The sequence below is a fragment of the Lagopus muta genome, chromosome 23, assembly GCF_023343835.1.
Source record: "Lagopus muta isolate bLagMut1 chromosome 23, bLagMut1 primary, whole genome shotgun sequence".
NCBI classification, from domain to species: Eukaryota; Metazoa; Chordata; class Aves; order Galliformes; family Phasianidae; genus Lagopus; species Lagopus muta.
The window spans coordinates 5,918,714-5,941,964 of record NC_064455.1 but is presented as its reverse complement, the minus strand read 5'-3'; the positions used below and the strand labels follow the sequence as shown (position 1 = coordinate 5,941,964).

The following is a 23,251-nucleotide window of genomic DNA, read 5'->3' as shown; positions in this document are numbered from 1 at the left end:
TAGGAAAGTGCCATGTTCTACTGGAAATTCTTTTCTCTCTATGCTATTCAGCAAAAAAATGAATAGATACTTGTTTAGTTGACCCACACTGGGACTGCAGTGAGAACAGCAGTAACATCCTAAAAGCTGTGAAGTATTTAACAGTCATTACAGAGTGGGCCCTCGAGCCAGCCTACCTGGATCCCTCTGCATCGTCAGTGTTTGCTCTGCTTTGGCAGGGGGGTTGGACTCAATGATCTCTGGAGGTCCCTTCCAACCCCTACAATTCTGTGATTCTGTGCACCCTTTTCCAGACCTTAAATTCCATGTGAGTTAACATAACTAAAAACAGCATGGAAGCCAAGACGCTGATAAACTCAGGAAGACTTTTAAAGCATCAGGACTGCGGGAGGCCATGTAAGAGTTAGGCAAATTTCTGTCTGGAAACTGCTGTGTAACTGCTGCTAACCACACAGTGACACATGACAACACAACTGTTTTCCAACAGCATGCTTGCGGAACAGTGAAAATCTTCAATGATCAAATGCTCTGTTAGTAAGTTGTAGGATACAAAATAAGAGATATGCCAGCTTGATTTCTGAATGACTTTAAATCAGATCACTGGACAGAGCGCTTCCAAAGTTACAAAATCGTAATTCTTTGCTTTTGATTTTACATAAGATAGGGTTGACATTAAAGCAAAACGCACATATGTGTGTTTCTTTTTAAAATAAACACCTTTAAAATAAAGGTCTCAGTGGTGTTCATGGACTATTCAGACATTCCCTGCACACTTGAAAAGATGCTCTTCCTATTTGAACTCCTCTCCAAAGTTCAGGCTCAGTACAGGACTGCCAGAATCGAAAGGGGCACTGCACTCCAGACTGCAGATACATCACATGTTGAAAATATCACATACTAAAGCATATTCATTCATATATGGAATATAAAGTGATGTCATTTTAATTTGAAGGCACCAAAAAATTATTAAATTCTTCACAGTTTTCAGGACATCACATTTCCAGCAACTGTGCCCATCCTGTCAATCCAACACTCTTCTGCCTTGGGACACCAAGGACGTGGGAAAATCCTCAGCACGTTTCTGTTGGCAAAGCCACCCAAACCTGATGACTGCGGCCGAGTTGTGAGCTTTATCCTATTGCTGGCCGGTGGTACCGATCCCCATCCACGCAGCCGCCTTCTGCAGAGGGCTTCATTTGAATCTTGATGTTAGTACTATTTGGATCTTGTTGAAACTGCTCATTTGCAATTCTAAAAGCTCTAAAGGGGTAACCCTTGCAGCAGGACTTCCTACCCTTCAACACTCTGCACCCTTCGCTGGTTTCACTGCTTATGTGTCTGCAATAGGAATTTTCCCCGTTTTACCACAGATGTTTTGTGTCACGCACTCCCACATAACTCTGGTCTCTAACGCTCTCCTGGCTCGTGTTCCTGTTCTTTTACAGCTCGCGTACAAATGCAGCCCCTTAACGTGCTGACACACGGAGCCCGTGGCGAGCAGGGAGAGGCAGGGGCTGTTCCTTTTGTGTCTGTGGGTCAGAAAACCCCTCACCACAGCAGGACGCAACACAGCCTTCATGCTGCCTGAGGTAACGAATTCAGCCACAGAATGAGTTTATCGGCACAACGACCATTAAATGTCAGCCACAGAACTACCTGCTTTATTGTTCTCGTCAAACAAACGACTTAACTGAAAAACGGCCGCTCGCCTCCGCGCAGGGCCCCCCGCACGGCCCCCTACGGCGCCCCACCCGCTGCCACTCCAACAGCGAACAAGAAGCGGAGCGCGCTCCTCCATCTTGGGGCGGGAAAATACAGCCCTTCCTGGAGAGGTTCAGAGCGCATGCGCGGAGCCTGCAAGTGGGAGGGGTCCTCTCCTGCATGGGCCGCGAGCGTCTGGTGGTCGCATTCTGCGCATGAGTGAGTCGAAGCCGCACGCGCAGTAAGGGCTGCGCGGGTTTTGGCGCCCGTGGCTCCTTTCTGCGCGCGTTCTTTTTCGCGCGGAGTTCTCGCCGGAAGCCCTGCGAGAGGTCTCGCGAGAGGCGGCGGGCGGGCGGCGGTGGCGCTGCGTGCTGCTTGGAGGGTCGCCTCAGCCTCGGCTCCCACCGCGCCCGGGCCCCGCCGCTCGCCGCCCCTCGTGCCGCCGCCATGTCGCGCTACCTGCGCCCTCCCAACACTTCGCTCTTCGTGCGGAACGTGGCCGACGACACCCGGTGAGTCGGAACAGGCGCCAGCGCGGCGCGGGGGCTGCGCAGGCTTTCGCGGGCTCGCCAGGCCGTGCGGGACCGGGCCGCCCACCGCCTCCCCGCGGCGCCGCCCTCTTCTCCTCCACCTCGCGCTGATCGCTTACCAGGGCCTTGCTGAGAACAAAGCTCGGCCGCCCCGCGGAGCGCCGCTACCTGGGGATGGGGGAGGGGGGACGCCGGCAGCCGCCAGGCTTTGCGGTCTGGACTTAAATGGGCGGTGCTGCCCGAAGGCGTAGCGGTGCCTTCGTTATGGACGTCCCCGAAATTCCGCGCGCTTCGTTCCGTTACTGCGGTAGTTGCCGCCCGCTCGTTCACGCTGGTTGTTACGGGCTGCGGCCTCCGGTGGCGCTCAGTGGGAGGGGAGAGACGGAAAACGTTTTTCTCCGTAATAATTATGTTGTAGCAAAACGTAAACGTACGTGCAGGGGCTTTGGGGAGAGATCTTCGCAATGAGCGAAAAGAATTAAAAGGAATCCATTGCACGTGGCTGTCGGAGTATTGGCGTTCTCCTTTCCGTTTCTGCGGCGCGGCGGTTCTGCTGTTGGTGATCGTGGGGTTGGTGTGGCAGTCGTTGCAAGGTCTGGCTGTGTAAATCACAAGCCTGAGCTCTCAGACCTGCTGCCCGGAAGGTTGCACAAAAGGTGTTCAGTTAACAGTGGCGTAGGCATGGCTGAATGAATTAGGAACCTCATGACCATAAAGAATATAAGTAATTTCAGATTAAAAGTGATTCTTCTTGCACGGCTTTTCTTTCTTCTTTGCCTGCAGATCATTTTCTTCTAGAAGTCATGGAAGAAGGCTCGTTTTCAAACTTCTTTTTTTAACTGACAGTGCTCCCTTTTAGGCTTTCAGTGTAAGCTTACTGTTACATGGCTCATTCCTGTTAGAGATGGTTCCATTGTGAGACCTTGAAGCTGGTTGTTACAGCTACCTTCTGCTGTCATTGATAATGTACAGTTTAGTTATTTTTCCAACAAATGTGAAAGAGAAATAAGCATCAGTAACTCCTTGATGTAATATTGTGTTTACGTGATGTGAATGTTTCCCTATTGTCCTAAAATGACACCAGAAGATATGAGTAAAGATGGTCCTCTGTTGAGGAGACAGCACTTATTTCAAGTGCTGTCACAAACTTGTTGAACAGTTTTGTCTTCTGCTCTAAAGCCACATCTTTGGGACAGTTGACCTAAGGGCATGAATGGTTTCTCACTCCGGCTTTGTTCTTTGATGTGGTTGTAAGTATTGATTATTCCATAGAAGTCAGTAAGAGTGACAAAGTTATTCTTGTGCTTTTCCTTTGGACATTACAGCTCATGTTTACACTTTGTAAAATCAACGTTAATGGTTAGTATAATAATTGTTAGATTCCTTTTTTCACTTTCTGCCCACCTTTGCATTGAACTGGCTTGGCTACTGTGTGTCACTTCTTGTCTCTGTTTACATTTATGTTGCTGAGTTGTGCTGAGCACTGATTTCAAAATACCGAGGTTATCCTAAGCATCCTGAACTGTGGTGGTGATCTTGGGCAGCCTGGCGCGTTGCTTTAGCAATGAACAGCTCATACACTTCCCCCAACGTTATTTGCTACATGCATCTTCTACCATCCAAAAAGATGAGTGATTGTAGATTTTTTTTTTATATATATATATATATATATATATATATATATATATACATATATATAATTATTTTTTAATACCTTAAATAGTGGGAAGACATGTAAGATATTTGTGATATTCTAGGTCTGAAGACTTGCGCCGTGAGTTTGGTCGTTATGGGCCTATAGTTGATGTATACGTTCCGCTTGACTTCTACACTCGTCGTCCCAGAGGATTTGCTTATGTTCAATATCCTTTCTTCAGATGGCTGATTAGTGAGGGGTGTTGAAGTTTGAAATTCAAGTTTGTGTAAGAGGTAACATATCTAAATGAAAAAGCAGTTTACTTTTGTGTTGTTTCTGATAAGTGTCTTATATGTGTCTCGTTATTTTTTTTAAGATTAACTTTTCTCAAATTGTCTTTACCTTTTTGCAAAACTTAAGTCCAGTAATATATAAGCCTTCTTATGTCACTGAAATTGATATTATGCGATTGAAATGAAAATTTATCACTGACTCAAAATTGTCTACCAGGTTTCTATTATAACTGGTACGTAAGTAAACTTGCGCTTAGCAAACTGTGGCTAGTATTTATTGTTAATTTAACAAATGGGAACTGGAATCACTTGATCAAAAGCAGATTGTATAACAAATGAGGTGAACTTTCTTTAATATTGTCCCCTAATTTACTGTCCTCTGTTGTTGCCTCAGAATGTAAAGCTGTACAGTATTGGCGACCCCAAAGAGAAAGCATGAAAGAACCTTTAGAGTAGAGTTCAACAATTGAGGCAAGTAGACAAGCCAAAGACCTCTTAAGGATCAGGCTTGAAGAGAAGGGACAGTTTGGGAAAAGAAAAAATAAAGAAAAGCTGGAAGAAGGACAAGCCATAATGGGAGACAAAGCTTCGCTTTATCTGCAAAAGGGGGAAAAGGTTGTTTTTCAAAGTTAAAGATAAAGCCATCTGTCATTTTTGGCCAAGCATCTCATGACAAGTCCTTCTGACAAGCCCTTAAAGAGTTAAAGGTCAAGATGAAGTTGAATGGTGGCCAAGCTTAAAGGAGTCATACCTGATGTATCCTACAGAATAACAGTTTTTCTTCTGTTTGTCATGTAAGCAGTAATTTTGATGAATGATGCTGGTTTAGTCCATTGGCAAAACCTGTTACATTGTGAGTGCTGTCATAACTGTGGTCTGGAATGAAAGTGCATTCATTCTTTGGTAATGGAGATACTTATACCTGCCACTTGATAGTTTGTTTTCTGCGTAGATGCTGCTGCTGAACTGAGTTACTGTGAGAAGAAAGGCATCTGGCTCTTTGCCCCATAGCCGGAAGGTGTGTGAGTTAAAGTAGCAATCAGTCTCACAGATAAAAATTAGTAATTATTCTGTTCCTGAACATTGGAGCGCAGGGGCTTCAGTGTATGCCTTTATCTCTGGCTGTTGAAGGTCTGTATGTATCTCCTTGGCATTATGTCATTTAAACGTAAAACAACCAGTGGGCAAAAAGGAAAGCATCATCCCAATTTTAAAATTAATAGATAAATATTGATTTCTATTGTTTGTGTGCCTAGCAACTTCAGAACTAAGATTTATTTTCAGTAAAGTGAATATAGTGCAGAAAGTTGAATCACCGTTAGCAAATAATGCATTTTTGAGAAGGATGCAGTTTTCTTCCTTACGAGTGGAAAAAGAAAAGTTGGGATATTGCATAGCAATTGTTTGCTGATTGGTAAGTTCGTGGCTGCATTGTGAGTTTTTAATTTTATTATAGGAAGTCTCAGGTAATTGGTGGTTAATTAAAAAAAAAAAAAAAAAAAAAAAGCTGCAGTACTTACTGCTGTGAACAAAATATTCAGAAATAACGGCCTGTAAAACTAGAAGATAACTGATTTCTTCTCAATACTGAATCTGTAAGCTACTCAAATTCTCAAGTACCTTAACACTGCCACATTTGAAGATGTCCGCGATGCTGAAGATGCTCTCCATAATTTGGACCGAAAGTGGATTTGTGGTCGGCAGATAGAAATCCAGTTTGCACAGGGCGATCGGAAGAGTAAGTGCCTCCCTGGGTATTTCATCAGATCATGGCTTCAGCCATAATGTTTAGTGCCAGATGACGTTACCCTTGTTATTAATTGTTATGATACATTATTGCTGATATATAAATAGTATGTGGTTGTGGGTTTTTTCCTTTTATCAAAGGATATTTTGTATTGAAGGCACGTTATTAATGTATCCTGGCTAATTAAAAACAGCTAGCTAAGTGTAACAGTCACCATGATCTAATTCTTGCTACTCGCTGAATGTACTTAAGAACTATCTGTGCAGCTGTCAAGCTTTTTCTTTTTTTCAGGAACACACTTTCAAAAATGTTCCCTGTCAAAATGAGTAACCCAATTTTAATGCATTGCAATGTTTATATTGTGGTTAAGTGTGTTCTTGATTCTTTGTTGATGTTTCCCAGTGCGGTCCGGTTTCCAGGATTGAGGTAAAATCTTCATTTTCATTTGGTTTCAGGAAAATTAATTTCAAAGCATCTCACTTCAACTTGAAAAATAAGTCTTGTTTTCTGAAGAAATAACTGTTATGTATTTTCTGTTACTTACGAATGTATTCATAAGTATAGGTAGATACAGATATATTAAAGAGAAGATGCTTTCAAGGAGAATAAGACATGGCTACCTACTGGTATAGAGCAGAATTATAATAGTCATGTGCAGCTAGTTAATAAAAGTGCCTTAAAGATTTTTCAGTTAAAACTGTCAAAGTAGCACTTGAAACGTGCACAGTTAACTTTTACTGAACTCAATGGAAATGATGCTCTGCACAGCAAGCATCTGTCCTGTATGTAAACACTGGGATTTCTTTTGAGTTTCTGAACAAAAAAATTAGCTAGTCTGTTTTAATGTTGTTAGCAGGAGCCGTTAAATCATGGAAATGGTAGCTGTCAGTACAGGTAGCGCTCTGTACAGCGTGGTGCATTTAAATCTGTGCTTTTTTTGTTAAGAAAGAAGACTTCTGATTTGTGTTCTATCTAATGATTTTAATATTAATGTTACAGGGTGAAGTGCGTTGTTATTTAGGAAAGAGGGATCCTTGTAGGATCAAACCTCTCTGTGTGACTTCATCAGTTGCAGCTTCTGTATAAGTTGACTTTTAATAATTAAGACTGTGGATCAGGTTTAATGCGTGGTACTGTGTTTAATTAATTCACTGTTAGCTGCTTAGGTACATTTAGGAATGCTGGGATGTTTTGCTCATGGTTTAGTTTTTCAGGCAGCCTGTCACTCTTTCCAGGTGGCCTGAAATCGCATTACAGAAACAATTCTGTGTTTCTGGCTCTGTGAAGCATTCCACTGTTGTTACTGTTTGTGCTGTTTTTTTCTGTCTTCCTTTGGGTTGTTTTGGTGGTGTGGGGGTTTTCTGGGGGGGTTTGTTTGCTTTCTTTCTAGGACAGTATTACTCACAAGGCAACAATGCTTTTGTCCAGCATTTAAAGCAGCAAAATGCAAGTGGCTTACTGCAATCTCTGTCCTTTTCATAAGCGCCTTTGCTAGAATCACTAATAGGTTCTCTACTAAATGTCAAATGTGTGGATAGCAGGAGTGCTGTCACTAAAAGGGAAGTAGGGTACTTAGAAAACTTTCAGTGTTAAATATTGTTGTTGTTTTTTCCAGCACCAAATCAAATGAAAGCCAAGGAGGGGAGAAACCTATACAGTTCTTCTCGTTACGATGACTATGACAGATACAGGCGATCTAGGAGCCGGAGTTACGAAAGGAGACGATCTAGAAGTCGCTCTTTTGATTACAGCTATAGAAGATCATATAGTCCCAGAAAGTAAGTGTAGCGTGTGTTTGGCTTCAACAGCACAGCAGTCTCTTGGAAGAAAAGCACCACATAGGCTGTTTAATTGTTAAAAATCTTGAGTTTTCTTTTTTTGTATTGTCTTGTGGAAGTTATGTGCTTGCATGCTGCATCAAATCAGACACTGAATGAAATGCTTTTGTGGTTCATCAAAAAATAACTGAAAAGCAAATGCATGCTAAAAAAAAATATATTAATCACTTGTATACATACATAGGTATTTGTCACTGTTTACTTTTTCTGATGTGCCTTTCTAGCAGTAGACCTACTGGAAGACCTCGTCGTAGCAGAAGCCATTCGGACAATGATAGGTAAAATAATTTTTACGCTTTTTACATTGAAAAGTAGACCATTGTATTCCCTAAATGTAGGTTTAAAAAAACGTTTCTCCTGCAAAAAAATGGTAAACAATTTTTAATGTACTAGATGTCTAAGAATAGTGTTTTTACATTCAAATCTCCTCTCTCCCCTTTATTCTGATAGGTTCAAACACCGCAATCGATCTTTTTCAAGATCTAAGTCCAATTCAAGATCACGATCCAAGTCACAGCCCAAGAAAGAAATGAAGGCTAAATCACGGTCTAGGTCTGCATCTCACACCAAATCTAGAGGCACTTCTAAAACAGATTCTAAAACACACTATAAGTCCAGCTCAAGATATGAAAAGGAGTCGAGAAAAAAAGAACCAGCTAGATCCAAATCACAGTCAAGATCACATTCTAGATCTAGGTCAAAATCCAGATCAAGGTCTTGGACTAGTCCCAAGTCCAGTGGCCACTAATAGTGAGTCCACGTTGGTTTTAGGCATGTAAGACTCATTTACACACAGTTCAGTTTACTTAAATTATCAGGAATATGATGTTGCAACAGTGCTAAAAAAATCTTTTCTTCGTCAGTTTTCCCTGTAGCAGACAACAATGGTTAAAGTTTAAAACAGTGTGGAGCAGCCACTGAGACAGAGGGAGAGAGAGAGAGAATGTCCTCTTGGTTACATGTTATGGGCAGCTCTGAATTGATTGTGGTGTCTCAATGTATATTTTTGTAAAGATTTGCATTTTGAATGCTTAGATATCGGTGATGACTTGATTGGTCGTAATTTGCAACCTTGTCCTGTTCAAAATGTCATGCCCATAGCAATTGATACCAGTTTGTACTGAACAGTTAAACCAGCTGTTTAACATGTTCTTTAACGCTAAACGTTGTGATGAAATGGAAAACTGGACAGCTGTAGCGCAACACTGACTGCTGTGAAATGCAGACTGGTAATTTTACGTTTTCACTGTTCAGAGGCAGGTTTCTGTGTTCTCCATGCCCAGTGACAAGTAGGTTCGTAAATGGAGCTCTGTGGAGGGAGATTTTTGAAATTTCTCTGCTATCTGGAGAGGTGGTGCTAGTGCTGCATGTACTGCATGGGACACAGCTGGTCTTGGAAGCCCAGTCAGAGGCTGTGCAGTGTTGTGACTTGTCAGGAAAGGAGCTTCACTGCTCTTGGCCTGGCTGCTAATACTAAATATGTGAGGGTTGAGGGGGGGGACCTTGAAATGGAAAATTAAATTCAGATTCCAGAAAATGGCAGAGCATCTAAATATTAGGTTGTGTGTATATTTTACGCAGTTTTTGTATCTATTCTGAATTTTAGTGAGCAGTTAACCATGAAATTGCTTAGTTTTCCCGCTGTTAGATGCAAGTAGATTGTTTCAAGTTGTGTGTGTACAGTATATAAGAACTCAACTTTTATGCCAATGACTCCTGTGGTTAGTTGGTGTATTCATAGGTATAAAACTGTAGCCATCTCTCTTCTTGAGTAAAAAAGGCTTGCTTTTATACATTGAGAAATATTTAGTCAAGCAAGTCTGAATCACTTCTTCCTCAGAATGGATAGTGGTTTGGTGACAAAATTTCATTTTACTTAAGAACAAGTGTTTAAAGTTGGGTATGAACAAGAGCTGCATCTCTAGCTATTTAGTTTCACTAATGCAGTGCATTTAGTAAATCGAATGTGAAAAATAACAAAACCAGTGTGTAATCTTAACAGTATTTCTCTAGAAGAAGGCAAGATATTTTGTTATGAAAATGGCTTTTGGCATTGTTTTTTTTTTCCTCTTTGTCTTAAAAAGCCAGCATCAGACACCCGGTGTTCCATGCTGTCTGTGTAGTGAATGAAGACACAAATTTCAAAAAGATCATCTTTAGAGAAGTGTTGTAGGGTTTGGTTTTAGTGTTCAGCAGGGCCTTTCAAGAAATGCAAATGGCTTTTAAATGTTAGTGGCAGAACGTGCTTAGGGGATTGATTCTAGGAACCTTGGTACGTTTGATGGTGTTTCTAACTTTTTCCTTTACTGTTTGCAGTTACTGTTCATGTTCTGCTATGCAATCATTTATATGCACGTTCCTTTAGTTTTGTAGACTTTCCTGGATGTATAGTTTAAAAACAGCATAAAGTCTATTTAAAATTGTAGCAGTAGTGTGCAGCTCTAGCAGAGGAAAGTTGTGGGATTAAACTTTGTATTTCCTTTCTTATAGAGGCTTCTAAAAAGGTATTTTTATATGTTCTTTTTAACAAATATTGTGTACTACCTTTAAAACATCAATGTTTTGATCAAAATAACTAAAGACCCAGCTTATTTTCTGCTTGCTGTAAATTTAGCAAACATGCTGTAATAAAAAAAATGAAGGAAATACTGATCCACTGGAATTATTGTAGCTTTAGAATTTGACTCCAAAGCATGGCTAGGAAGAGCTGTGCATCCCCTATGGAGTAAAATCCTTACTATAGTATTTCAGTAAAATCAGGAATTTATCATTTGTTGCCTGAGTAAATATCATTTTCTATCTTTAAAGGGGTACTAGATGAAATAAGAATGATAAGCATATGCTTTGGTCTAACATATTGACATTTCTTTTTGGTTAACTTTCATTATTACTGGATAGGCTTCTCTATGGTTTTAATTCAGATATTAGTCACATTATGAACTACTGAAAATCAGTGACTGAAGATTCACATATAACCAAATTTCTCGCAATGGCTCATCGCCGTACATTTGTCATATTAAAAAAAGTGCCAGCTGAGGTTCTCTAGCAACTTGGTGCTTAGAATTCAAGCTGCCTGTGGTATATACAAGTAGTCCTTTGTCAGCTACAGAATAAAGACTATTCTGAGAATCACTTGAATGCTTAGGAAGTGTAAGAGTGGGCTTACCAGTCACTGGGCTGTGGATATCATTGTTGTGCATAGAAATGGCTTGCAACAGCAGAAAGCCCGCACTTCTTAAGCTTCTATAAATGAATGTGCTTTTCAGAACTGAAATACTGCTTAATGGTTCACCGTTCTCTTGGGAGTGTGCAGTTGTGTTTTAATCAGCAGCCTGCAGAGGATTGCTGCACCTAAAGTTCACGTTAGCCCAGCCAGAACTACGGGTACTACAGGGAGGAAGGGAAGGAGAACATCTTTGTAGTCCAGACTGTTTCTGATTTGTGTTGAAAGAGTAATAGTGACATACCTTAATTATTGTGTCCTTATATTGTGTGCCTCAACATTTGTATATAGCACAGTTTAATTTTTTTTTTTTGTTTTGAAAATCCAATTCATTGCAAGTATAATGTAGTATCTGACACTTCTGATGGTTCTTTCTTTCTCTCCCAGAGGTAGGACTAAACTTTGACTTGACTTGTGTATATGAACAAGCCAGAAAAGCCGAACACAAACCCACGATGTTTCAAGAGTGCATGAATAAAGATGTTGTCCTAGTTCTTGCTCCCATGGAAAAATTGTGAAGAAGCTGTTCTGTGGGCCTTTCAGTTGGGGACGAGTTAGCAGGATGTGGCCAAAAGGGCAGGGAATGTTTATGCATTCATGCAAGTCAAGCCACAGCCTATCTAGATAACATCTCCCTTCCTTGATGCAGGTATCCCATTCCTGCTCTAAAAAAAAACAAAACAGTAGCCTGTCTAGTGCAAGCTACCTGCAGGTTATGCACAGCTGGAATGCAAGAACATGCAGGCTGCAAAAGATCATGTATAAGCATCTTTCTTTGGGAGTCTCAAGAATGGTGGGAATTATGTTTTCTGTGGTAAGCTAGATCTTGTCATTCCTGCAAAATTTGTAGAATTGAAGTAGTATGTAAAATTCTGCTGAAAGTAATGGCTGTACTCCAAAATATTTGCAGAATATTGATTTATCTCAGCAGTAATAGAAGGCTCTATTGGAACTTCTTTTTCACTAAAAGTCCATGCACCCAACTGATAATTAAAAATCTTAAATTTAGTGGTTAAGTAGCTGGGTGTTTAAACTAGGGACTATGGCAGACTGGTCTCTGAAAGCTAAATGTTATCCTTTCTGTGTCTTTTAAATATGTTTAAATGTGCAGTATAATGGCTTTATTCAAAGTGAAAATTTTCAATTTAAATGTTATTTTGAACTCTGCTCTTGGAAAGAGCTTTTTTTCTTTTTCCTTAATGTTTAGTCTGGGGTAACAGCTTGGAATATACTCAGAGGCCATCTGGATTGATAAATGCTGCAGCACCGCTATGATTTTTGGCAGGAGTGTTGCAGATAATTGTTTGAAGTACAAAGGAAAAATTCACACATTTTTAGGACGTAATCACCCATTAATATTTGCTGGTTTTCTCCATTTATCTTGTAACATGCTTAAAGTCTGTAGTCCATTGCTATAATAATTGTCTAGAGATGCTCTTACTGATGAGACTATAATAGGAAGGGAAAACTATGTACCCTGTAGTGTGTTTGATCAAAAGATGCTAATGTTTTATTCATACACATCCTTTCTTCTGGAGTTTTGTGTTCCATCTGTGCAAATAACCCTGTGAATTGGGAATAAAATGTAAAAGTTTTGACTATAACTTGAGAGCACCTTCTGACTTAATTAATACAGCTGTAGATTGTTGCAGATTGGTCACCAAGCACTGAAACAATCAAGGATGTTTCTCTTCTAGCTCAGCTCTTGAGCCAGCCACTTATGAGGCAACAGAAAGCAGGAGTGCAGCTCTGCTCAGTTACACATGAGCTGCATCTGCTCAGACTGGATTGTCTTGCTTGCGAGTCGCCTTCTGGAGCAGAGCCTGACAGAACTTCAGTGGGCGCTGAAGTTTTTCTTAATTCCATTGGAATTAAGAATTGAGCTCTGTGTTCATAAATCATGGGCAAGACATGAATGACAAGGCCATCATTCAAAAAACATCCTTCACTGCTGAGTAACTTCCAGGTTCCTCTGACATTTGTAGACTAGAGACATGCAGTCAGTACTTTATAGCACTCCATAAAAAGAATGCCATCCCACTTTTCCACGACCATCTTAAAACACTTTTTGGGGTGAATTTTATTTTTTTTTCCACTTCCAATTTGTACATGTGCAGTAAATGACAATTTGAAATAGAGTATACACAATTATAACAATTGTACTCTTACAGCTGTAAAGGTCCAGATCAGAAAGACTTGAGTTTAAAGACAGCCACTTCCATCACATTTTGAATTGACAGATCTGTAAGCATTCAACCAGCTGCCACCGCATTTGAATGCAGAAAAGAATGTTAAGAAGCATTCCGTAATGTCGCCAAAATTCCCTTTTGAGTTAAACCACTTTTTCAGTTGTTACTGGATTTTTGCATAATCTCAGACTCTAATTGCTACAGTTCAGTTGTTTTTATTCTAGGATCAGCTGAACTGTGACAGCACTGAAATCAATATGTTGACACTGACCCAAGAACTGAACTTCACAAATTTTACTGATTCATTTTGGAGGCAGTCCTTCGCTGTCACCAAACTGTCCTTTGTGACACCCAATTTGATTGTAAGCACAACATTCAGAGCATAAGTATCTTAAACTAAGCAGTTCTGTTAAATTTTATTACAAATTTCTAAATAATTATTTTTTGCACTGCATTCATTTTAAAAATGACCCCAAGACCAAGTAAAATGTACACATTCACTGTATATTAAGTCCAAGGCTACAGCCACAAATGTCCTTTTGTGTTTAACAAAATAATTTTTTAATTATATTTTTTAGATCAGGCCACAAACTCAGCATGGTCATCTTACATTTACCAGTTCCTAAAAATACCTCTGTGCAGGAAAGCCCAGCATAAATTTACATATGCTACAAAGTATTACATTTATTTACATGGCTCTCTTTTCCCTATCAAACACTATGTGTGCCTACACAAGGTATTGTAACTTAATTATAGGGTAACCAACTTAAAGTTATCTTAAGTAACCACTCCAGCTTTCTTAAAATTAGCAAATGATACAAAAAAATTTTTTTTAGAACTTATCAGTGCATCAGAATACAAAGAATTTTTGGAAGATCTTTTTGGCAGTCACCTGGCAATGCATGCGTGTCATTAATTGGCACAGTCTACCTTGCTGAGGTTCCAGTGAAATACTGCTGGAATGAGACTGAAACACAGACCTCCTTAAAGTGTTCTTCCACCTTTTCAAGAACATGTAAAAATGTTTCCTAAAACTAAATTTTAGTCGCAAAAGTTTGAGTGTCAGATCTCACAGGTATGAAAAAAGTTATCTTTGCATTTCCACTGGCAGCTGGGTATAACTAGGAAATTCTGCTCAGAAGACTTTTAACTAGAAAATCTGATACTAGGTTAAAAGGCAGAGTACCTGACTAAAGCTTTCAGCAGGTTGGGTTTTTTTGCTGCATTAAGTTCAATAAAAGCTGGTCTTCCAATACCATTAACAAAAAGGACTCTCAATTTCAATTTTTAGGGACGGTCTCATTTACTCCTACAGTAAGTGGTGACAGTTTAGGATTTAAATTAAGTATTGAGAAATTCCCTATGTAACAGCAAAATCAACAAAGTACACAACTTTTGAGGTAAAACACTGGGGATTTAAACTTCCCCACCTATCCCCTTCTCTTTCATTTATATGCAGCAAGAACATCTGGTCCTGTTACCTGTGCATCTGCAGTTCTGAGTAACTACTCTCAAATTTGGAGGCCTATAAATTTAAATAACTGTAAAAGATTTAAAGTTCCATCTCAAGCCTGGACTTTAAGTAGTGTTTTAAGCTGAAATGTCATTATTTCTTTATCAGAAGGTTTAAAAGAAACAGGTACCCAGTGGCTCGGAGGCTTAGGAAGAACACTGGGTGAGGGTGGTTCACTAAACTTGGCTCCAGCATAGTTCTGATTGGCTTGAGGCGAGAAAAATAGCTTACAATTTGATAAATTAGGACTCCAATTTTGATTACAGGGGAAATCAACGCTGTTCTTTCCTGCCTTCTGCATGGCCTGCCATGCACCAGACAGTGAGTTGCATCCATGTCCTCTTTCTTTCTTCATATAGGTTTTCTTCATCTGTGAATTCTGGTCTTTATTCTTCTGCCTGTTTTTAAGTTGTTGATGGTTCTTGGTAATATTTCTAGACTGGGGAACCTGAACGTTGAACCTCTCTCCACCACCCATTTTCAACTTAAATGTCACCTGTAAAGAAAGGGAAAAGTTTGGATTTTTCTTTTTTAAACCCAGGAAAACTGATGTGTCTTAACAATTCTGCTGCTAATGGCTGACCTGCTGGTCATCATGCATTGATCCATCCTGTATACAGACCACTCCTTTGTGTGCAGACCTATAGCAATGCACACCTTTGTCTACCTGTTTATGAAAAAGCTGGTCCTCTGGACAGCCCAACCACTGGACGTGCCACCACTTCTTCCCTAACAAATTGTGCTACTAGGAAAATGTGAAAGTTTTACTGTTCGCAAAACACAATATCAAATGAAAAGTGTTAGTATTTAATCTTTAAAACATTTAAACCAAACCTATATTACACTTAAGTGATCTGGGTGAAATCTGCACTGATAAAGCATGCCCCAGTCTAAAAAAAGACTATTTTGATTCCTGATATTCCTAAGTAGTTACAGTCAGTCAAGGCAAAGTAGAGATCTACTTTCCAGAACCGATTTTTCTGGAAGGAGACAAGGAGGTAGCACACAGAGGCAGACCAGGGCACACCTGTGGAATACTAACTAAAAACCTAAGTGAACTGAAAACACATTCAAGTGTGGAAGGAGCCATTTGTAACTGGATCTCTGAAGGAAAACCAAGATGCCGCCACATACTTGGCACCTTGATGCTGACTCTCCTGCAGTCATCCTATTTTCTCCATGTCTCATTTACCTTTCAGTAGTCTTCTCCGATTCCACTCTCTCCAATTCTTGCCCCCTTTCTTGCTTCCAAGCCTGAAAGAGTAAGTGCTGCCTTTCACTACACTCCTTCCTTTGGCTAGGAACAGAAGTTTTCATGGGCCGATCCGCTGTATTCAGCCAGGCAGCCGAGCCCAACATCAGATTCTCGGCACTAAACTCCAAGGGGAGAAGTCGCAGCTGCATAAAAGAGTCTGAAATCAGGCACAAGAACAACTGTTTTCCCTTTCAAGTTTGGAACTACAAAAAAAAGTTATCGAAAGAAGATAAAATTCACAGAATTAGCAGTCAGTTGTGTCCCTCTTAGTTGTTAATGCTGAATATACATTCGAACCTGGCAGCACTGGTTTTACTTTATTTATATTAACCTAACATCACACTTAGATTTACACAGAGAACAGCGTTTTTCCTGTACTGCTGACATCTTAGTCCAATTAGCATTTTAATTAAGGAGAGACGATCAAGACCCTCATCCTTGGTCTCATGGAAAAAAAGTCAAATCCAACGGGAAGCGCCCCGCGGGAGGCCGAGGGCCGAAACCTGAAGGCACGCAGCGGGCGCAGCTCGGACCGCACCGCCAACCCCCACCACTGCCTCGGGCCGCTTTCCCACCTTTGTCGGCCCGTCGTCGTTCCTCGACAGCTCTTAAACAATTTCTCGCTCGGCCCACGGCTCGCCCTCTCCTCAGCTCCGTTCTCAGGGGCCGCGTTCCCCTCTCCGCCCCCGCCCCGCTCCCAACAATGGCGCGGCGTCGCGAGCACAACATGGCGGCCCTCGGCCGTTCCGCAGCGCCCCGCCTTACCGACTTCTGTCCGTGCCGTCCGTCTGTAGCCACAGACGCGCGCGCAGGCCCTTCCGAACCGACCCCGCCGCTCACCGCCGTCACTTCCCCGAACCCCCGCGAAGCAAAATCCAACCACACCGCCGCTTCTCCGTCTCCCACACAAAATGGCGGTCGCTCCCGTCGCTTTTTAAAACCTCTTCCCTCTCCATGCCTCCCAGGTCACCGTGCTCCAACCAATAGTAGCGCGTTGCGTGCTCCCTACAGCCAATGATTGACAAGTCCCGCCCACTGCCATGACGGGGCGGGGTCCGGTTCGAATCCCCGCAGCGCGGGAGCGGCGCTTGGCGCCTGCCCGGAAGCGGCTGCGCTCCGCGTTCGCACAATAGCCGGCCGGGGGCCGCTCCCTTTTCTCCTATCGTTCTATTTCCTGGCACCTACTGTTATGTCTGAGGCCTTGCGGTGGTTCTCTATTTGAAAACTACAATGCCTGCTGTAACCGAGCATTTCAGCCTCGGAAGTGCCCCAGCCACCTCAGACATGGCCTGTGCTGCACCGCTCAGCTCTGGTTGCGATCGGTGCGTTCAGGTCAGCAGAACCATCAACTCACGGGGCCCAGCCCTGCAGCACCACCTGCACTGAGCTTTCAGCAGTGGAAGAAAGGAACAGAAGCTGTGGGCACGCGGAGCTCCAGGTGCTGCTGCATCCTTAAGACCCAACACAGACCTCGGTCCTCACCAGGGATCTGCCTTACTCAGCTCTTCTACCACATTTCTACAGCTGTGACAACTGAATGAGGCTCTTCCAGCCATAACACCCTGGTCCATACCACCCGTCCCTCAGACAGGACACTGCAGGAGACAACATTTTGCATAAATGTTCCATTAAATCCTCAGAGCTTCATTAGACCCAAACTGAGATGCTCCCAGCTATTCACCATCTCGCAACTCCTATTGGAACATACAGCAGTAAGTCACAAGAGCTCATGAAAGCCCTCAGCCCATTTAAACCAACTGACTTTTCATCCTATCAGCAGGAAAAGCATTTCCACCCTTGCAGTGCACACAGAAGAGTTCTCAGAGCAGCTCCCTTTGATGCAGGCACTGCCTATGGGGATGGAGGGTGAGCCCAGCATGCTCTGCTTCTGAGCCACAGTATGCAGAAAAAAATAATGCTGTGTTGTTTTTTTCTTTTTTTTTTCCTCGGCGTTTCTTCAGAAGCACTGTCTTGTTGGTGCCTGGGTGTGCTGCTACGTTCAGTACTGCTAAATGAGATTGATGCACTGAACTCAGCCACCCCAGGTGATAGAAGCAGACCTTTAAGCGCAGCAGAGCAAGGGGTGCTCCAGCAGTGGTGCTGTGGTTGGTTGTATGCTTGTTCAGTGCCAGCTGACAAAACAAACAGGAGGAGGGGAAAAAAGAAAAAAAAGAAGAAAAAAAAAAGCAGAAGGTGACTTTTGTGGGAACATAGAATTGACCACTGATCTCAGCAGTTGGCATGGAGTGGGGAGTTTCCAAGCCAGGGCTGCTCGCAGCTGTGCTAGCTGCAGATAAGGGAACAAACTCAAGCTGGACGTGAACACAAAGTCCTCAGGCTATCGCAGTCATTCTGCCAGGGCGCATCAAAGTGCAGGTCGGACCGTGCTTCTGGATGTGCTGCGGAGAAAACGTTTCTTTCCTCCGAACCGTGACAGAAGAGCAGAGCAGGCCGGGCGGGGGCGGCCGAGCGCCGCGCACCGCAGCCGCCCGCAATGGGGCAAAATCCTTCGGTTTGGGAGCAGACTCTCACGTTCCCACCATTGCGATGCCCGTGGGTTTCCAGGGGCAGCTTTGCTCCGTGTCACCGCCTCCCGTCCCGGCTCTGCAGCACAGATCCTGCTGAACGGGCAGCCCCAGGCAGTGAGAGCTCCGCCCTTGTTCTCTAGCCATGGTCTGTCCTGTCTGCAGGCCTTATTGTGTCACTTAGGCTATTATCTTTCCCTGCCATTTACAGTGAAAATACAACCTTACTCTTCTGGCATCAGCAGAGCATGTTGATGCACAGCGAACTGGCCCCAGTGGCACAGAGGAGGATTCGTGCTGTGAATGGGGCCCAAAGGCTCACATAGCAGTTCCCCGTGTGTGACAGCTGAACATAAATTATCTGCCTTCTGACTCTTTTCCTTCCCTTCCTCTTCCATTCCCTCATAGAAATCAGGAGAAGATACTGGAGGTCTCTTGCCTCAAAATTGCATGAGCATAGCAGAACCGGGGGGGATTGGGCACATGTGAGCATGGCTGAACAAGGTGGCATTCATGGCCAGCAGAACACAGACACAGAGGGGAAGTGGGGAAGGAAAGAACCACACGCTCACTAAAAGAATGCGAAAGAGAGCAAGAAAGGATGCGGCACAGGAGAATAACACGTCATTATGCGTGGAGCCCAGATGAGAGCAGAAGAGCTGTGAAAGAAGGGGGAAGCAGTTGCAGCTGCAGGAGCTGCCCTGGGCTGGAGCTGGGAAGGCCCAGCCACAGGAAGAGGTGAGAAGCAAGCCCCAGCCCCAGGGACATCCCATAGTGCACCATCCTTTCTCAGGGTGAAGCATCATTCGCTTACTTCGAGCCACAATGCTGATGTGGGGGAGAAGTCTGGTAATATTCAGGACTAACTGCACTGTGTAACAATTTTTGTTTTGTTTCCTTTTTTTGTTGTTGTTGTTTCTTTTCTTTTTTTTTTTTTTTTTTTTTTTGGATGAATGCTTTCTTAACAAGAGCAAAAAGGAGGTAAGTGTTTCAGTGAAGACTGACTCTTTACAGCTGGTTTTAAAAAATATTTACGTTAAATATACTGGGGAGACTTCCAAATGCTTTTTAAACGTGAGTGGTGCTGAGCTCTGAGGCCAAGCACTCTGCTGATTGATGCTGCGTTTGGCTCCCTGTGGGATTTCAGTGGAGCACTGCTCTGCCATGTCGTGTGCTTCGTGCTGGCACAGTGTTGCAGCTCTGCAGCAATGCACTAGTGTGCTTTGGACGCTGTTATTGCAGTCACACGTGGGCAGATAGTGACTGAAAACAAATAAAGCAAATAATCCTCAACGTGGCACTTGTGCCATAGAGTTTTTAACGTCAGGAAAATAACTGCTGGGCATTTCTTAATGTAGCCAGAGGGACTAGCCAGAGGGAACAGCTACTTCCAAAATAGTGCCAAACTGTGCAAAGAAGTAGAGCTAGGGCTGAGCAAGGCCCTGTGCCTTCCCTTGCAGTCACCAGGGTTGGAAGGAGGACTGGGGGGAGTTCAGTCCAAACTGCAGAAAGCTATCCTTCTCTGATATCCAGCCTGAGACACAGCAAATATGGGAAGAGGAGGTCTGGGCTGCCTGGCTGATGTCTACAAGCCCAGCACAGTGGCTGCATTTTGAACCTAAGGGCTTCTCTTAATTGTATCAGGTTAATGGAGGAAACTGTCCTAGAACAGTCAGTATGGTGGTTATTTTGCCACTATAACCAGTTTCTCCTGATGCAACACTGCACAGGAGACAGCGCTTTGCTTACCTACAGGCACTTGCTTTTTGTTCAAGTGGTTTCCCGTCTCCTCAGTGTAGAGTCATAGAATCATTAAGGTTGGAAAAGGCCTCCAAGATCAGCAAGTCCAACCATCCACCTGTCATTTCCCCACTAGACTGTGTCCCGTAGTACAATATCTAAACATTTCTTGAACACAGCATTGTAGTGTTCTTTGGACACTACATAAATGCAGGTATGGAGAATTTAAGAAAGGGAAAGCCGTTTGCAATTAATAGATATCAAAGTAGAGTTTGCTTAAGTGATGTCTTGGTTTGGATGGCAAGGTTTTGCTGAGGGAGTTTTGGGTCCCCAAGGGCCCTGGTGAGTCCCTAGATGTGTCAAAACCCACCTGGCTGCACAGTGCACTCCTCTGGGGAGACAAGGGCTGTCAGATTTGATAATGGCATCGAGCAACTACTGCTGCATTTGTAATGTTCTGTGAAGAGCTGCAGGAAACATGAGATGCTGAAGTTGGAGTGCAATAGCTGTGGTCCTGTGTGGTTGCCCCATGCCAGAAAACCTGACGTAAGAGGAGAGCAGCTTGCTGCAATGCTAAGCCATATTTCATCCCAAGGTCCAGAACTACTCCAGTCCAATACACCAAGTAATGCAAATCAGGATCAAAATGCTCTGGGTGTAACAAGCAACTGAATACCCTGCAGCTGCCAATGTTTGTTCCCCAATGGGCAGGTGGGAGGAAAGTGTGGGGTAGGGTCTTCTCAGTGGGTTCTGCACAATATCACAGGCTGATGGGTGTTTGCAGCTGCTGCCAAGCACAGAAACAACAGCAGCAGTCAGAGGAGTGGGTACTCAGTGGGGAAGGAAGTAATGGAGACAAGTACAAACATCTCTTGCTGCTTAAATGTGGTGGATGTGGTTTTCTAGAGTGTTGGTCACTGCTATCTGTTGTAGCCTCCAAAGACATCTGCTGTCCTTGATGAATGAGAACAAGCTCTTCAGTGTGGTAAAAATGAAGGGATCTGAATGCATTAAACTGCAGAAGTGTAGAGAAAAATGGGACTTGACTGCCACAGCATGCACTGAGTTGCTCTGCACCCTCAGCAGGCATTTCCCCATCACACTACATTTCCTTGAGAGTAGGTTGCAACAGGATCATCTCCTTTTGTGTAAAAGGAGAGATACCACCAAGGGAACTGAATTTACTAATTGTAGTGTTCCTATCCCTCACCTTCCCCTCAATCTTTTTCAGAGCATTTGGAGTACAGGAAGCCAAAACTCTCCTTGCACGTTCCTGGCTCCAGTTAAGTATAATGGATAACTGTGAGATGTATGAAAATACCTCCAAATGCATTGCGAGCTCCAAGAGCATGGAATGCTTCATGGTGCTCAGCACACAAGCACAGAAGATCAGCACTGCCACACTTTGTGGCCTCTTTGGAACACTGTGCATTTTTGAGAACTGTCTGGTGCTTTACCTGATCTTCTCCTCCTCTGGCACAAGGAGAAAGCCTTCTTACATCTTCATCAGCAGCCTGGCCTTGGCGGACCTCTTGGCCAGCATCATCTTTGTAGGAAGTTTTGTTAACTTCCATGTCTTTAATGAAACTGATTCTTCTAAAGAATTGTTCCTGCTGAAGCTGGGAGGGGTGAACACATCTTTCACGGCCTCCCTGAGCAGCTTGCTGCTAACAGCCCTGGACCGCTACATCTCCATCAGCCGCCCCTCGAAATACAAGCTGCTTGTGACGAGAAAGAGGGCGTGGACAGCACTAGGAGTGCTCTGGCTGGGATGTGTGGCCAATGCCTTCCTGCCTCTGATGGGCTGGAACTGCTGCACACTCAATTCAGCCTGTTCCGAGCTGTTCCCTTTTGTGGACAATAATTATCTGTTCACTTGGATCTGTCTTGTCTTGATTTTGCTGGGGTGTATTGTCTGCGCTTACTCACATGTGCTGTGGAGGGCTCACCAGCATGTGGCAAACATGGAGATGTATACATCCCAGGTGCATGTGGGAAAGCAGAATGCCAGGATGAGGATGGACATCATGCTGGCCAAGACCCTCGTCATGGTGCTGACCGTCCTTGTGCTGTGCTGGTTGCCAGCCCTAATTCTCATGATTTACAGCATCTTTGTAAGTCTGAACAATCACCTGCGCAAAGTGTTTGCCTTCTGCTGCACCCTCTGCCTAATCAATTCTATGGTGAACCCGATTATTTATGCCCTGCGGAGCAAGGAGCTGTATTCCTCCCTGAGGATGCACCTTTCCCGATGCAGGAGGCAGCTGAGGACCTCAAATGACAGCCCGGAAGCAGAGAGCGCTCACAGGTCCTCCATGATAGAGACCATCTGTGAGGACATACATGCCATGTAGGGATGCAGTGCCAGGAAGTCTGAGCTCAGCTGGAGTGTGGATCATTTCTCTTTCGGATTGTTTTTATTTTCTGTCCTTGTAGAAGTCCTGAGAGATGACAGATCGGGTCATGGAGTCAGCTCCTACTGATGCTTTCTTAGACACCGGGACACAAAATGCCCAGACCTGTACAGACTGCCATTCCCAGGGCTGCCAAGACCCGGTGCCATGCCATGGTGTGCTGCACACAAAGCAGAGGGTGATGCCATACCTCGGAACAGCAAATCCTGTCTGCCTGCCAGTAGCTACCTGACATTTTTCCTTGTTCTCAGTTATGTCTGCCTCAGCATTTCACAAAATGTTGTCCCAGCCCTTTGCTTGGCACAGGCAGAGTTACACAAGCACTGCCAGCAAAGCTCTAGCAGCACATCACTGCATAGTAACAGTACACCTATTTATTCCTGCCTTGCAGACTTACAGAAACTTAAATCTCAGCCACACATTGTTGGATGTTATACAATTAAACATTAAAGAAATGTTTCAGCCTTTTCTTCCACTAGCCTCTAAGGCAACAGATTCTTTTGCAAATCACACAGAAGCAGCAGCTTTGGCTGTAAAACCTACAGGGCCCTTCACCAGCACCCTGAGGACCACAGGGCTGCCTCAGGGACAGGCCTGCCTGTGCTGTCTGGGCACGGGAGCGAGGCCCTTGGACTCTGCCCTGGCTC

At 43.5% G+C, this 23,251-nt stretch overlaps 3 protein-coding genes across 10 annotated transcripts; 2 read left to right on the top strand and 1 right to left on the bottom strand.

Moving 5' to 3' along the window:
* The first annotated feature begins 1,869 nt into the window (after positions 1–1,869).
* SRSF10 (serine and arginine rich splicing factor 10) lies at positions 1,870–12,572 on the top strand. Of its 5 annotated transcripts, XM_048968679.1 has the most exons (7): positions 1,876–2,213; positions 3,989–4,095; positions 5,797–5,898; positions 7,523–7,685; positions 7,970–8,023; positions 8,196–8,297; positions 11,356–12,572. In XM_048968679.1, exons 1-7 carry the CDS (start codon positions 2,149–2,151, stop codon positions 11,372–11,374), a joined length of 612 nt encoding a protein of 203 aa, XP_048824636.1. In that variant the 5' UTR covers positions 1,876–2,148; the 3' UTR covers positions 11,375–12,572. The 5 variants fall into 5 exon arrangements, with proteins under 5 accessions (XP_048824635.1, XP_048824634.1, XP_048824636.1 ...); XM_048968678.1 differs by lacking the exon at positions 11,356–12,572 and having other exon boundaries at positions 1,870–2,213; positions 7,973–8,023; positions 8,196–11,349; XM_048968677.1 differs by lacking the exon at positions 11,356–12,572 and having other exon boundaries at positions 1,873–2,213; positions 8,196–11,349.
* Positions 12,573–13,024: 452 nt separating this feature from the next.
* PNRC2 (proline rich nuclear receptor coactivator 2) lies at positions 13,025–16,826 on the bottom strand. 3 transcript variants are annotated; one of them, XM_048968682.1, is made up of 3 exons: positions 16,691–16,826; positions 15,863–16,068; positions 13,025–15,166 (listed from the first exon to the last, which is right to left on the bottom strand). In XM_048968682.1, the coding sequence occupies exon 3, from the start codon at positions 15,146–15,148 to the stop codon at positions 14,723–14,725; it is 426 nt and encodes a 141-aa protein (XP_048824639.1). In that variant the 5' UTR covers positions 15,149–15,166; positions 15,863–16,068; positions 16,691–16,826; the 3' UTR covers positions 13,025–14,722. The 3 variants fall into 3 exon arrangements, with proteins under 3 accessions (XP_048824639.1, XP_048824640.1, XP_048824641.1); XM_048968683.1 differs by having other exon boundaries at positions 15,863–16,082; positions 16,691–16,825; XM_048968684.1 differs by lacking the exon at positions 16,691–16,826 and adding an exon at positions 16,501–16,615.
* A 144-nt stretch (positions 16,827–16,970) lies between these two features.
* CNR2 (cannabinoid receptor 2) lies at positions 16,971–23,153 on the top strand. 2 transcript variants are annotated; one of them, XM_048968671.1, is made up of 2 exons: positions 16,971–19,188; positions 21,422–23,153. In XM_048968671.1, exons 1-2 carry the CDS (start codon positions 19,052–19,054, stop codon positions 22,542–22,544), a joined length of 1,260 nt encoding a protein of 419 aa, XP_048824628.1. In that variant the 5' UTR covers positions 16,971–19,051; the 3' UTR covers positions 22,545–23,153. The 2 variants fall into 2 exon arrangements, with proteins under 2 accessions (XP_048824628.1, XP_048824629.1); XM_048968672.1 differs by lacking the exon at positions 16,971–19,188 and adding an exon at positions 19,397–19,431.
* Positions 23,154–23,251: the final 98 nt, after the last annotated feature.